General features: G+C 35.7%; 1 protein-coding gene across 1 annotated transcript; it reads right to left on the bottom strand.

The window, feature by feature from the left end:
- Positions 1-6,109: 6,109 nt before the first annotated feature.
- On the bottom strand, positions 6,110-9,427 carry LOC127076448 (mediator of RNA polymerase II transcription subunit 6). Its single transcript, XM_051018113.1, has 5 exons — positions 8,969-9,427; positions 8,720-8,894; positions 8,288-8,357; positions 7,731-7,840; positions 6,110-6,554 (listed from the first exon to the last, which is right to left on the bottom strand). The coding sequence occupies exons 1-5, from the start codon at positions 9,196-9,198 to the stop codon at positions 6,393-6,395; spliced, it is 747 nt and encodes a 248-aa protein (XP_050874070.1). The 5' UTR covers positions 9,199-9,427; the 3' UTR covers positions 6,110-6,392.
- Between the last annotated feature and the right edge of the window lie 6,579 nt (positions 9,428-16,006).

Genomic DNA, 16,006 nt, shown 5'->3' with positions numbered 1-16,006 from the left:
TTGATGCTAATTTCTAATAGTGAAGTTACCGGTATTTGAAAACGGATTAAAGTTGATTAATTAAGTTTATTAATTTTTTTCTCTTTTAATTTTTATGTTCTCTAAATTGATTTTTGGATCTGATATGATATTATAGGAAGAGTAAAGATGAATAATAGGAAAATTGATTCTTTTTTCAAAAGGAAAGCATGTGAAATTGAAAGAGAAGAGAGAGATGAAGAAATTATAATCCCGACATCCGAATCTGAAACAGTTCTTGAGAATCCAACAATTGAAGAGCATCATGGTTTTGAAAATTCTTTGGAACGCGATCCTGGAAAGCGTCCTCCGATTTGGCAATATCATCAAATCAAGTGGATGCAATACGAAGAGCTTATCTAAAATGGGGTCCATATCAAATTCATTTAGAAAACTATCCTTTGTCCGGTAACGAGGATCATCCGAGAATGTTTCAACATACTTGGTTTAGCATATTTCCATCATGGTTAGAATATTCACCATCTGAAGATGCCGCATATTGCTTACCATGTTACCTTTTTAGCCAAAAACTAAGTGGACGTCCCGGATCACTTGTCTTTATTTCTATGGGTTTTAGAAATTGGAAGAAAGTTAGGAATGGAAAACATTGTTCCTTTCTTAAACACATAGGGAAGGATCCTTGCTCATCACACAACAATGCAATGAAAGCTTGTCAAGACTTGTTGAGTCAAGATGGTCATATTAGAAATGTTATTCAAGTGCAAAGTTCAAGTCAAAGAATGAATAATCGGTTACGAATCAAGACTTCAATTGACACTGTTCGTTGGTTAACACTACAAGCTTGTGCTTTTAGGGGTCACGACGAAAGTAGCAAATCAAGAAATCAAGGTAACTTTCTTGAGTTATTGAAACTTTTAGCATCCTACAATGATGAAGTTGCAAAAGTTGTGTTGGAAAATGCTCCACAAAATTGCAAGTATACTTCACATCAAATTCAAAAAGAGCTCTTGCAAATTCTTTCTAGTAGGGTGAAAAAGAGTATTCGTGAGGAAATTGGTGATTCCAAATTTTGTATCATTGTTGATGAAGCTCCTGATGAGTCAAAAAAGGAACAAATGGCTCTTGTATTAAGATTTGTTGATAAAGTTGGTTTAATACAAGAGAGATTTTTTGATGTGGCACATGTTAAATACACCACATCTTTAACTCTTAAGGAAGCAATATGTGATATACTTTCTCGACACAACCTTGATGTTTCTAACATTCGTGGCCAAGGGTATGATGGTGCTAGCAATATGAGAGGAGAATGGAATGGTTTACAAGCCCTCTTTATGAAGGATTGTCCTTATGTATACTATGTTCATTGTTTTGCTCATCGATTGCAACTTATATTAGTTACATCATCAAGAGAAGTCAAATCTGTTCATAAATTTTTTGAGAAGCTGATCTTTGTTGTGAATGTTGTTTGTTCTTCTACAAAGCGTCATGATGAGTTACAAGCTGCCCAATTAGAAGAAATTACTTATTTGTTAGAGATTGATGAGATTGTAACTGGTAAAGGTGCAAATCAAGTTGGTACATTGAAACGAGCTGGAGATACTCGTTGGGGATCACATTATGATTCAATTTCTAGCTTGATAAACATGTATGAAGCAACTTGTTTAGTTTTAAATTTTTTTGTAAAAGATAGAGGGAGTTATGCTACATGTGGGGATGCAGATAGTTGTTACAATTACTTGAAGGCATTTGATTTTATATTTATTTTGCACTTGATGAAAGAAATCATGGGAATAACAGATATGTTTTGTCAAGCCTTACAAAAAAAAAATCAAGATGTAGTTAATGCTATGAACTTGGTTCGTTCAACAAAACATCTTATTCAAGGTTTGAGAGAAAATGGTTGGGATATATTGTTTACTAAAGTGGTATCTTTTTGTGAAAAGCATGGTATTGAGATTCCTGATCTTAATGATGTTCATTCAACAAGATTTGGACGCGCCCGTCTTGAAGAGAATCAAGTCACAATTCAACATTACTTTAAAGTTGAAATCTTTTTCACTACCATTGACAAACAGTTACAAGAGTTGAATAGAAGATTCAGTGAGCAGGCAATGGATTTGTTAACTCTTTCTTGTTCTTTATCTCCTAAGGATTGATATAAAGCTTTTAGCATTGATACTATTTGTTCTTTAGTTGAAAAATATTATCCTATGGATTTTAGTGATCAAGAGAAGAATAATTTGCAATTTCAACTCCAACATTTTCTATTTGTTGCTCGTCAAGCATCAAACTTGAATAATTTATCAACTATTCAAGAACTATGTTCATGTTTGGTTGCATCTGGACAGGCTGAAACTTACTTCTTGATTGATAGACTACTTCGTCTTATCATGACTCTTCCCGTTTCTACGGCCACAACTGAGAGGTCTTTTTCAGTAATGATAATTATTAAGACTAAGTTGAGAAACAAGATGGATGATGGGTTTCTTGGAGATAGCATGACAGTATATTGAAAGGGAGATTAGTGCAAACATTAGTTCGGAGTCAATTATTGACGATTTCAAGTCACTCGGAACGCGTAAAGCATTACTTTAAGGTAGTTTTAAGTCATGTAATTTAAATTTTTAGTAATTAACTTTGTATTTATTTTAACTTTAGTGTTTTATTTAAAATACTATTTACATTTTATTTATAATCTTTATTTTACGTTAGCGGTCATCTCAAATTTTTTTATCTGGGTCATCCCAATTTTTTTTATCTGGCTCCGCCACTGGGTGGGGCTCCATATAGTGCATGCTATGAGAGAATACCTTTTATATTTGGTTGACACTTCCATTTTTGTGGACAAGAGTGCCGCATATACAAATTTTGTTTACCCATGGTACTTCATGGATTTCGAGTGAATCCATGAGTTTCGAGTGAATCCATGAGTATAATTGGGAGGGTGCTTTTTGATCTACCTGTACTCGAAGTTGAGAGATGGTTGTATGTGGAGGGCGAAGTAAATCATATGCAGTGTGACACTATTGGCGATAATAATTTATTGGTATTTCAATGTTTCTTTTGTCATTTTGATTTTATCTTTGCAAAACCATTCCTGATAATTGTGTGATCTAAACTTTTCATTTCAGACTTGGATCCTCCGGCACTTCTCGCGCCTCTTCGGTTGGGCGAGTGTTGAGACTTACACTGAGAATATGTCGCGTGTTACTGCTTTTTCCATGCTCAGTGAGAACCAGGCGACTTAGCCTTTCATAGTGTATCGTTTGGTTGCCGAGGACGTGCACTTCAACAACTATGTCGATCACCTTCAGACGCGCCCATTTGATGAGATAATGTTATTCTATGAATGGTTGACCTGCGGATCACGTCTCACTGCTCCTCATGCCCGAGCACATCATGCGGAAGTTTGGCTACACTCAGACCATTGCCAGACACCCTGTTGTCTCTGCTCCTTCTGCTTTGACACGCAGGCAAATAGATGACATGTTTGATGATTATGAGAGTCATATGGTACCAGAGGAGGCACAAAGTATCATAGCCGTGAAAGACTGAAGCTACATCAAAGGGTATATCAGATGGTTCTTCAGGGTGTCACATTCATACATGGTGCATGCTGCTCTAGAAGACCTACATATGCCAGCTCATCAGGAGATTAAAGGAGGAGCAAAAACAGTTAGAGCATGCTAAGGATATCTTACCTAGATGTCATTGCATTGTAGAGATTTCACAGACAGGTCCTAGATGCCATCATGACGGAGGTACGGGGGGCATTGATGATGGAGAAAACGCTGGAGGACGGGGGGATTGATGACCAAGGAGGAAGAGGAGGCAAAGGACGTAGAGGAGAGCGCTGGAGGACGGGAAGATTGATGATCGAGGAGGAAGATGAGGCATAGAAGGTAAATGAGAGGTAGTCAAACATACATAGTAGTATATCATGCTACTTTATTGGCCTCAGTTGTATGACATTTTTGACATTTATTGGTCTCAGTAGTACTATGAAATTTTTGGATAATCTAGATTTGCGTACGTTTATTTTTTATTTTTTATTATATGGTATAGTTTAAATTTGCATCTAAGTACACGTAAACATAACATAACATGAAAAGTCTTGTTTGGATACGTTACAGAGATGCATCTCCGTAATATTCACGAAGACGCATCTTCGGTCCAATTTACGTGTATAATGACTTATGAGTGTGATGTATAGTATGTTTTAAATTGTTACGAAGATGCATCTCTAGAATATGTCAATGTTTAATCAGAATTTGGTGCGTCCGGAGATGCATCTCCTAAATCTATGGGCATTTAAATAATTTCGCGTGGTGGTTAAGAAACATAAAAGGGTGCATTAAGAAATCTTCGTTAGTTTTTAATATTATCACTTTATCTACGAATAAAAAATTAGGGAATTTCTTAATGCACATTATATATTACTTACACACCACGCGAAAATATTAAAATGCTCTCAGATTCCGAAGATGCATCTTCGAACGCACCCCAAACACACACTTCATTCGTTTTTGAATCACGTCCCAATTTTATAAATAAATTTATTCCAGATATGCATCTTCGAAAAGTTTTTGGAATGTATTTCAGGAATCTGTTGGAAAAAAAAGAGAAGTCTATAAGGTAGCAGAACCATAACTATTAAATTGTTAAAAATATTTGCCTTCAATTATATCTATCTAAAAAGTATAGTAGTTTAAAGATGTGACCAAATTTACTCATTTCTCGGTTAGCTACTTTACTCTTTTGAAGAGTTTTATGATCTTCATATTAATATTTATCAACCACTGCGTGTTGTCTTCATCGGGTCCATTTATACTATGCTTCAATGTTATTAATATGCACCTACATATTTTCATATTGTCTTCAACTTCCTTATTTGAAATATAATGTCCATTTTTCCTATTTTCATTTGGATCAACAAGTTCTGCTATCTTATAGACTTCTGTTTTGTTTTATTTTTAGTGGAGTGTGATTCAAAAACGAATGAAGTGTATGTATTTGGTGCGTCCGAAAATATATCTTCAAAATTTAAAGGATATTTTAATATTTTTTTACATTTTAATATTTTGGCGTAGTGTGTAAATAATATATAGAATATATTAAAAAAATCCGAAAAATGATAACAATATTTAATATTGGTGAAATGCATGTTAACATTATTTAGAATTTCTAGACTGATTAACCATTATTAATAGTGATTAACAATCTATTTTTAAAAAAAATCAAAAATACATAAAAAAAAATTCTTCTTTCTTATTACATACTCCCTCGGTACTAATTTATAAAAAAAATTAATATTTCGTATTTATTAAAAAAAAATAGATTTGTATCTTTTTTAAAATATATTTTATCGAAATATATAAAAATAATTTTGATTGATTGTTATTTATAAAAAATAAAAAAAATACAATTTAAATTTAATTTTATCTTAAAAAAGATAAAAGAAATTAGAATAAAATAATTAAATTAAATAAAATTAATAATTTTTTAATAATTTTTACATGAAAAATGAATATTTTTTTTTATAAATTGATACGGAGTAAATAAAAATTTAAATAAGTTGAAGTGCAAAAATTCACCAGAATCAAGACAGACTTCAAGAAGCACTAATGGCAGTACTTACAAATTAAACGTGACCTCCTTGCCAATTAAGTAAATCTTCCTCGGCTAAAAACCCCATTGTTGGAGAGAATTTTTTTTAATGATAAAAACTATTTAAAGTCTCCAAAAATCACAAAATTCAACAAAATCCAGTTTATGAAATTAACCTTTTTTTAAAAAAATATCACAATGCATTATATAGGTTGGAAGGAAAAGTTTTGGTTGAATACTATACTCAATTAAAAAAGTCTGAATTATCCAAATTGTATATCAGGGGATTGATTTAAATTAAATAAAAAATATTGATTGAATACTAAAAAAATTCATGATAAAAAGTTTTTTTAAATCTTAATTGAATACATCCTTTGAAATCAAGTGATTGAAATGATACCCCAGCTCCCCACAAGGTTATTATTACATCAAGAATCATATATAATTCCACTTATGCCCTTGTGGATCCATATCATTACATTGTTACTCAATTGAACAAGAATGCATTTTCATTTTCATGAGGTTTTTAGGGAGTGGATAGAAAATTTCCAATGAAAATTGATATTGTTTACACTGTCAGACTATATATTGATTAGAATGAAAAGTTAAAATTTGATACCATCCACATTGAACCTAACAGAGAATTATGTACATTCATGGTGAAGACAATAATAGAACAACATATTATAGACCAGAGAATAACACAAAGTTAATCATCTTTTGACTAGGCCTTCCTGGAAGGAATAAATATTAATCAACTTCTCTTTTACCTGAATATCGATAGGTATTGCGGTTTGCCTTTTATCTCAAAATTTCATTCTTTTTGCAGGTCCTTGATCAATTATCGGATCAACTGTAGGTGCTTGCGACTCAGTTGCTTCCTGAGTTTCAGGGCCTTTCTCAGTTTCTGCTGTTGAAGGCGGAACATACCCTTCTGGAAATGGTGGTGGAGGTGGAGCTGGCGGAAGCTGCAGCAGCAAGTAAACACTCGCTTACAATCAGCTATTTCTTTAGTCTTAGATAGTTAAATGTAGTAAAACTATAATTATATTCTAGGTTTAACCTTAGTTTACATTTATCAACTCACAATCACAGCTACTTGATTAAATTCCTATATTTATGACTAGCCATGATGGGCAAAACCTCTCATTTATTGTTACAAAATTAAACATAAAGAGGATCACCATCTTTTAAGCACTTTTTCTACCTTGCAAATAAATTTTTGACAACACAGGGCAAAGAGAAAACAATAGTTCTATACCCTGATGAATTAACAAAGAAGTCAGGTTTTTTATGGGCCGAGGCTTGGGTTCTTCTTATGGCTAGATCCAATCTCTTGGCTCTGTGGAAAGGAGAAACAATATTCATGTTCTTCCTTTCAGGAAAGAAAGATTAGGATAACCCTATTCAGTATTCACTGCACTTTTCTTTAAAAAACAGGAAAATATTTTTTTTTTAAAAAGGCTTGAATAATATTAATCCCACTGTCATCCACTCATCCTAGAATGAAAGGGATAATTTCATAGTTCTTGGAATTTGAATAAAATGATACTCCTGATTTTAAATGTGTAGCAGCCAACCTTATTAGAGCTACAGTGGGATAACACATCGCAACATGGTCTCTCTATACTTAAATTTTATATGATAATTTATACTGCAGATGTACTCATGAATAGTATGAATGGTAACCAATGAGGAGTCAGAATATACCCAAAGAAGCCTGAGGTTTAAAATAGACTAGTTAGACAGAACAACATAAACGAGACCAGCACATGAAGAACAGTGGATGTAAAGTCAGATACGAAAAACAAAGATATTTAACAAAATCGGTACGAACAACAAACCTCACAAAATGCACAAAAACAAATTTTTTTATTTGTCTTCTTAATAATAGATATTAATTAAAAATAGAAAATGTAAAATTTGGTTTTGCAGATATCACCACATCTTTCGTGGATGTTAGGAATCTGTGAAATAAACCATCTTCTATAATAGTTCAATCTATTTCATGAACAACTACATAAAATTTGGTTTTAATTCAATTTTACCCTTTTATTGTTTTTATTAAAATTGCTATAAACTTCAAATGATATGCTACATAATTGTTTGAAAAGGAAACAGCGGAAAGTTGTATAACAACTCACCTTGCGTTGCAAAGATGCAAGAATATGATCCACTCGTTTAATTTCTTTTAAGTCAATTGTCTCCTTAGCTGCCTTCGGTTCTGGCAATGTAGTCTCCTTTTCAGAATCAACTAACCCAGGCAAAAGAAACACAATTCAGTTAATGTGCACAGAATCAATAAAATATCCTTGCTTAAAATCTCAACAAGAACATGAACTACAAGCAAGCAGAACATAAGATATAACAAACTCATGACATATCAGATGGCTTAAATGAAATAACCTAAACCTCAACTAAGTTTCTTGTAACTAAAGGTCCACACAGCCACAATACAATTCTTCAAACCCTGCCATGTTTCTATCACATTTTTATACCGGGTTTAAAAAGGTCCACAGCCACAATATGGGTCGGGACAGCAAAATATTTTCCGTCTCCCCGACAACAACACGACCGCAATTAAAACTACATTTTCTACTGTACTTCTCATCCATATAAAAAATTTCAATGCGGACGCAAATTTAAACCTTGTCTCCTTGGGAAACAAATATGATCTAATTTTTCCAAAAATCGAGCTTACCATATCCTATCTTCTCCAACTTAGAGGCAGCTGTAGTAAATGCCTTTTGAATATAATAAAGTGCCCTTCCCTACAAGATCAATATCACAGACATTATTGAAAATACCACTCAATAAATTCAAAATAAGAAAACTATTACTAAAAGTAAAACTAGAAAAGCCTACAAGATTTATTCAAAACACTGACATTCCATATTGAAGGCGTGTCCAGTGATCCGGGCGTACCGGTCTTGCAACATGTCTTACAAAGACATAACACTAATCATACACATGTAATTTTCGTTGTCTTAAATTATTACTGTTGTCTACGTGTCAGTGTCATGTTTGTGGTTCGGGTTCCTATTTCATATCAAGAAGGTTTGTTGAATAAAAGCATTTAGCGAACATTGTAGCACCGTGTCGGGGGCTTCATAGATAGAAAAACAAAACTTACAACTCGAGCAGCAAAAACATTGGACAACTGTGGAGATTGATAAATAGAACCATCCAAGATGTAATAAGCAAGCATTGGAGTAACTTTATCAGGGCTATCTCTCTTCTGTTTCCGAATAATGAAAAGGTGAGGTTCCATAACTTCACTCAGCACATACTCTATACCCGTCATTTTCCTAAACCAAAACCCTAATAATCATTAGATTGAAAATAGAGATTGATTGAAAGTGAATAATAGGTTAAAACTCACGTGAGTTGAGAGGGATCGAGTGGGTGAAGAGATCGCATTCGAATTTGTTCGTTGTTGCAAGTCCAGTCGTAGAACGGTGATAAAGCGAAGTAATCGAAGACGAGGTTGCGATCGAGAGGGTAAGTGTTTAGCCATAACTGGTCTCTGAAGCATATCCCGGTCATGTCTGTTCCTGGTGGTTGCGCCATTGGGACTCCGCCGTCTAACATCCCGCCTCCCGGTGCCGCCATCTTCGGTAACGCTTCTCTTTCTGTTGTGAATCTTACACTTGTTTCACTACAATGTGTAAAAAAAGAGATACAATTTGGTCCGGTAGAATTTATACTCAAAATTATGAGTTTATGAGTGCGAATGTGTGATTATGACCGGCAAATATGTGATTTCAACAAGTGATTTTGTTTCCAACTATGCACATAATAGTCTTGAATTTTGTGATGTATAGGTTAGATAAACTTTCAAAGTGGAGTACTTTGTTAAAAAGAAGAATCTGAAGCTTAATTCTATTTTATTATTTGATTTTTGGACTTAGTTATTTTGGATTTAGTTTATTTTAGGTAATGTTTCTAAAAAAATCTTGTAATATTTTGAGTATCTAGATATTTTTTAGGATTGTAATATTTTCTAGAATACTCTTTAAATATCAAAGTTGAGAACGGTCTAGAATTAATGTGTTTAGAGTTCTCCTTAGAGTCCTATAAATAGAGATGTAATCCTACACTTTTGCATCAAGCAAAAAAAATACAAAGTTCTCTCTTCCATAAATAATTCTCCTACCTATCAATTTTCTATTCAAGCCTCTAATATTCCCACACACTTTTCCTAAACACAAAAAACGTTTATTTCCAACAAAGTGGCCTTAGAGCTTCAAGATCCTAAAAAAATGGTTAATGGAGGTTTCCCTTTCCAAATGATGATGCTCACAAAGAACAATTATGACAATTGGAGTATTAAGATGAAGGCGCTACTAGGAGCTCAAGATGTGTGGGATATTGTTGAGAAAGACTTCAAGGAGCAAGATGAAGCCCCGCTAAGCCAAGGTGTAAAGGAGACATTGAAGGAGTCAAGAAAGAGAGACAAGAAAGCTTTCTTCCTCATTTATCAAACGGTGGATGAAGATATATTTGAGAAGATCTCTAATGCAACAACAGCCAAAGAAGCATAGGACAAACTTCAAACTTGCAACAAAGGAGTGGAACATGTGAAAAAGATTCATCTTCAAACTCTTAGAGGTGATTTTGAACGTTTATTTATGGAAGAGTCTGAGTCAATTTCTTATTCTTTTTCTCAAGTATTGGTCGTAGTCAATAAACTTAAAAGAAATGGTGAAGATGTTGATGAAGTGAAAGTCATGGAGAAAATACTTCGCACTTTAAATCCAAGTTTTGACTTCATTGTTACAAACATTGAAGAAAACAGAGATTTAAAGACCATAACTATTGAACAATTCATGTGTTCCTTACAAGCATACGAAGAAAAACAAAAGAGAAAAATTAAACAAAAGGAGACTATGGAAAAACTAGTACAAATCAAAATAAAGGAAACAAACTATGTGAATTACAAGAGTCAAAGAGGATGAGGTCGTGGCCAAGATCGTGGGCGTGAACAAGGACATGTAGGAGAAGGAAGAGGCGGTTACAACAAATACTCTAACAATGGAGAAAGAAGTTGGAATCCACAAGCAACAAAAGGTCGTGGAAGAGGAAATTCATGGTCGAGGTGTGACAAATCACAAATCAAGTGCTTCAACTGCAACAAGATCGGTCACTATGCATCTGATTGTAGATTCTCGAAGAAGGTTGTGGAGAAAGTTAACGTTGTAGAAGAAAAAGGCGGAGAAGAAGAAACTTTATTGCTCGCGTGTCAAAACCAAGTTGAAGAGAAAAGAAACAAATGGTACCTTGACACCGGCGCAAGCAATCACATGTGCGGCGATCGAAGCATGTTCGTAGAGATCAATGAAGCGACAACTGACAATGTCTCATTTGGAGATGACTCAAAGATACCGGTCAAAGGCAAAGGTAAAATTCTTATATGCTTAAAGAATGGGAGTTGTAACACCCTTCTAAAATACCCCAATAATTAATTAAAATAACAAAATATAAATCAGAGTAAATATGCAGTTCAAGGGTGTCACACAATTATTTCACACCATTTTCCAAAATATCCTGTCATGCTCATTTATTTAATCAAAATAAAACATTTGCATAATACGCAGCGGATACAAACTAACAACATTCAAACCATGTAATACATTACATGTAAAGTTGTTCAACAACTAAAAGAAAACATAGTAAAAACATCCCATCCCGATGTTACATCTATCAGAGCATGACCCACTAAGGACTACACTAGACTCCAAGGACTAGCTTCTATTCAATCACTGCTCGTTACCTGAAAACATAGTTGTAAGGGTGAGTTCCTCAATCGATATAATAAGCATTATAAAATATCATGTAATGCTAAGTAATATAACACATATCATCACCCTAATCAGATTACACATATTCAGCAACGGCAATATCAACTCATAATCATCACCATCATCATACTCAAACTCAAAACAACCATAAAACACACGTATAATATTGGAATACATCCATTCATATTATACGCTATACATACATATATTATGCAATGAGACTCCATGCATGCGGTACCGACTATTTGTGAACATATAGTTCAACCTCACCGACCAAATCCAGGTACGGCTACCAAGCTCACTAGTCCCACTCATTTGAGACCTAGTGACTCACATCACTAATTCCTCACCATGGGAATTAGCTACCACCCCAAGGGCTATGCTATGCACGCTAAATCACCTAGCATGCAAACATCAACAACAATCCACAATAACTCATCACTAATTCCTCACCATGGGAATTAGCTACCACCATAAAGGCCACAACATGCATGCTAATCACCTAGCAATGCTACATCATCAACAACAATTCAAGAATAGATATATGCTCACACTCTAAGCCATAAAACAGTCTATTCACAAATGCACACATAACTGACACATTCACAGCATCATGCATACCATCACACATCATCAGTATTTTATCACATAAGCATATCATATCATGCCAAATAACAACCACAGTATTAGCACACTCTACTAATACCTATACTACTCAAAACAACGGGAAATGATCCTTAATATATCATACATCATCTGAATTACGTTACTCAGCTGAACAGTTAAAAACTGCACAACAACAGCTCAGGAAAATCACAATCCTGCCCATACGCGTATTGCCTAGTCCCATACGCGTATGGCCCATTTCTCAGCCAATCCCATACGCGTACCACCCATCTCATACGCGTATGCTACGCGTACCACATCCCCATACGCGTACCAACAGAGACCAAAACACGTTCAAAACATCATCTTCCTCATCCATACGCGTATTGCCTAGTGCCATACGCGTACCATGCCATCTCATACGCGTATTGCCTAGTGCCATACGCGTATGACCAGAAACCAGAATTTCCAGATCTGCAATGGCTTTCTCTGCTACGAGATCTATCCGATTCAACCTTCCACAGTCCAATTTTTCACAATAATCGTTCATATCATCTAACACGAATCATAACCTATTCGATTTCACCAATTCCAACACTTTTACATCTAATTCCTACGAATTCCTTTCAATCGTAACCCAAATTTTCATTCATCCAATATTTCACAATTTTCATCATGCATTATTCAAATCAGGGACAAATCAATAGTCTATCACTACCCATGACATGTTATCCCATAATACCCGTTAATCGACGATAAACCCCCCTTACCTGAGTTAATCCGGCGAATCTTGTAGCTTCAAGCTCTTCCTCTCTTCAACCCTCGTTCTCTGGCTCTCTTTGCCCTTTTCCACTTTTCTGTCCCTTTTTCCTTTTTCACGTGAAAAATAAACCCTTTTACTAAATGGAACCTTTTACTGATTTCTACTTTTATTCCAATAAAATAATAACCCAATAATAATAATAATTCCAATAATAATCCAATTATTAAATTAAATTAATAAATATTATATTAATTTAAATTAAATAATTATCCTTATTTCATCGGGGTGTTACAACTCTCCCCCACTAAAAGAGTTTTCGTCCTCGAAAACATACCTCAAGCGAATTACTCCGGATAAGACTCCTTCATCTGACTCTCAAGTTCCCAAGTCACATTGCCACCTGCTGGTCCTCCCCAAGCTACCTTTACCAAAGCAATCTCTTTACCCCGCAACTGCTTCAACTCTCGATCCTCGATCCTCATAGGTGATGTTTCAACAGTCAGGTTATCTCTCACCTGTACATCATCTATTTGGACGACATGCGACGGATCATGAATGTACCTCCTCAACTGAGACACATGAAAAACCTCATGCAAATTCGCAAGTGACGGCGGTAAAGCGATACGATAGGCTACCTCCCCTATCCTTTCCAAAATCTGATAAGGACCAATAAATCGAGGTGTCAACTTCTTCGACTTCAAAGCTCGACCCACACCAGTTATCGGAGTAACACGAAGAAACACATGATCTCCCTCCTGAAACTCAAGTGACTTCCTCCTCTTGTCGTGATAACTCTTCTGACGACTCTGAGCAATTCTCATCTTCTCCTGAATCATCTTAATCTTTTCCGTAGTTTGTTGAACAATCTCCGGTCCAACCACAGCACTCTCACCGGACTCATACCAACATAAAGGTGTCCGACATCTCCTACCATACAAAGCTTCAAACGGTGCCATACCAATGCTCGAATGAAAACTATTGTTGTAGGTAAACTCAATCAAAGGTAAGTAACAATCCCAAGCACCTCCCTTTTCCAAAACACAAGCTCTCAAAAGATCCTCTAATGACTGAATCGTCCTCTCAGTCTGACCATCAGTCTGCGGATGATATGCAGAACTCAATCTCAGCTTAGTCCCCAAAGCCCTCTGCAAACCTTCCCAAAACTTCGATGTAAATCTAGGATCTCTGTCCGAAACAATACTCGACGGAATACCATGCAAACTTACAATCTTCTCAATATACAACTCAGTTAATCTCTCTAACGGATAATCCATTCTGATCGGAATGAAATGAGCCGACTTCGTCAATCTATCCACAATCACCCAAATAGCTTCAAAATTCTTACTTGTCCTCGATAAACCAGAAACAAAATCCATACTGATACTATCCCACTTCCACTCTGGAATAGCCAACGGTTGCATTAGCCCAGACGGCTTCTGATGCTCAATCTTTGACTTCTGACAAGTCAAACAAGAATAAACAAAACTCGCAATTTCTCTTTTCATTCCCGGCCACCAAAATAACTTTTTCAAATCATGATACATCTTCGTAGCTCCAGGATGAATACTCAAGCCACTACGATGTCCTTCCTCCAGGATACTCTTCTTAAGTTCGGTAACATCCGGAATACATACCCGATTACCAAATTTCAAAACACCATTCTCATCAACTCTGAATTCACCACCTTGACCTTGATTCACTAGAGTCAACTTATCAACCAAAAGCACATCGGATTTCTGACCCTCTCTAATCTCATCCAGAATACCACTCGTTAACCTCAACATTCCCAATTTAACACTATTGTGAGTACTCTCACACACCAAACTCAAGTCTCTAAACTGCTCAATTAAATCCAATTCCTTAACCATTAACATAGACATATGCAATGATTTCCGACTCAATGCATCAGCCACTACGTTTGCTTTACCCGGATGGTAATTCAAACCAAAGTCATAATCCTTCAGAAACTCTAACCATCTCCTCTGTCTCATATTCAGCTCTTTCTGATCAAACAAATACTTTAAACTCTTATGGTCACTGAAAACCTCAAATCTTGACCCATACAAGTAATGCCTCCACAACTTCAGAACAAATACCACAGCTGCCAACTCTAAATCGTGCGTCGGATAGTTCCTTTCATGAATCCTCAGTTGTCTCGAAGCATAAGCTATAACCTGCTTATTCTGCATCAACACACCTCCCAAACCCAACAATGAAGCATCACAGAAAACCTCAGATAGTTCTGACGGACTCGGTAATATCAGAATAGGAGCAGTAGTTAACCTTCTCTTTAACTCTTGGAAACCTTCTTCACATTTTGAGTCCCAAACAAACGCTTGCCCCTTTCTAGTCAACATCGTTAACGGTAACGCCAACTTAGAAAATCCCTCGATGAACTTCCTATAATAACCAGCTAAACCAAGAAAACTCCTTATCTCAGAAACTGACTTCGGAGCTTCCCACTTAGATACCGCTTCTATCTTAGAAGGATCAACAGCAACACCACCTCTTGAAATCACATGACCAAGAAAACTAACCTCTTCTAACCAAAATTCACACTTGGATAGTTTAGCAAATAACTTCTTTTCTCGTAGAACTCCTAAAACCACTCTCAAATGCTCAGCATGCTCTTCTTCAAATTTTGAATACACCAAAATATCGTCAATAAACACCACAACAAACTGATCTAGGTACGGATGGAAAATCCTATTCATATACTCCATGAATACTCCAGGCGCATTAGTCACACCAAAAGGCATTACAGAATACTCATAGTGTCCATACCTCGTCCTGAAAGCAGTCTTCTGAATATCCTCAGTTTTCACACGTATCTGATGATATCCCGACCTCAAATCTATTTTGCTGAACACACTCGCACCAACCAACTGATCCATCAAATCATCAATCCTCGGCAAAGGATACCGATTCTTGATCGTCACTTTATTCAGTTGCCTGTAGTCCACACACAACCTCATAGTACCTTCTTTCTTCTTAACCAATAACACTGGTGCACCCCACGGTGACACACTCGGACGAATAAATTTCTTATCCAACAGATCTTCCAACTGGCTCTTCAATTCAGTTAACTCAACAGCAGACATACGGTACGGAGCCATCGATATCGGCCTAGTACCAGGTACCAAATCAATCGAGAACTCAACTTCACGTTCTGGCGGTAATTCATTCACTTCTTCAGGAAACACATCAGGAAAATCACACACCACGGCTAGATCGCCAATCACCAGTTTGT

This window comes from Lathyrus oleraceus, chromosome 4 (assembly GCF_024323335.1).
Source record: "Lathyrus oleraceus cultivar Zhongwan6 chromosome 4, CAAS_Psat_ZW6_1.0, whole genome shotgun sequence".
Lineage (NCBI taxonomy): Eukaryota > Viridiplantae > Streptophyta > Magnoliopsida > Fabales > Fabaceae > Lathyrus > Lathyrus oleraceus.
The sequence above is the reverse complement of the archived record's forward strand: the minus strand, read 5'-3'. Positions and strand labels throughout refer to the sequence as shown.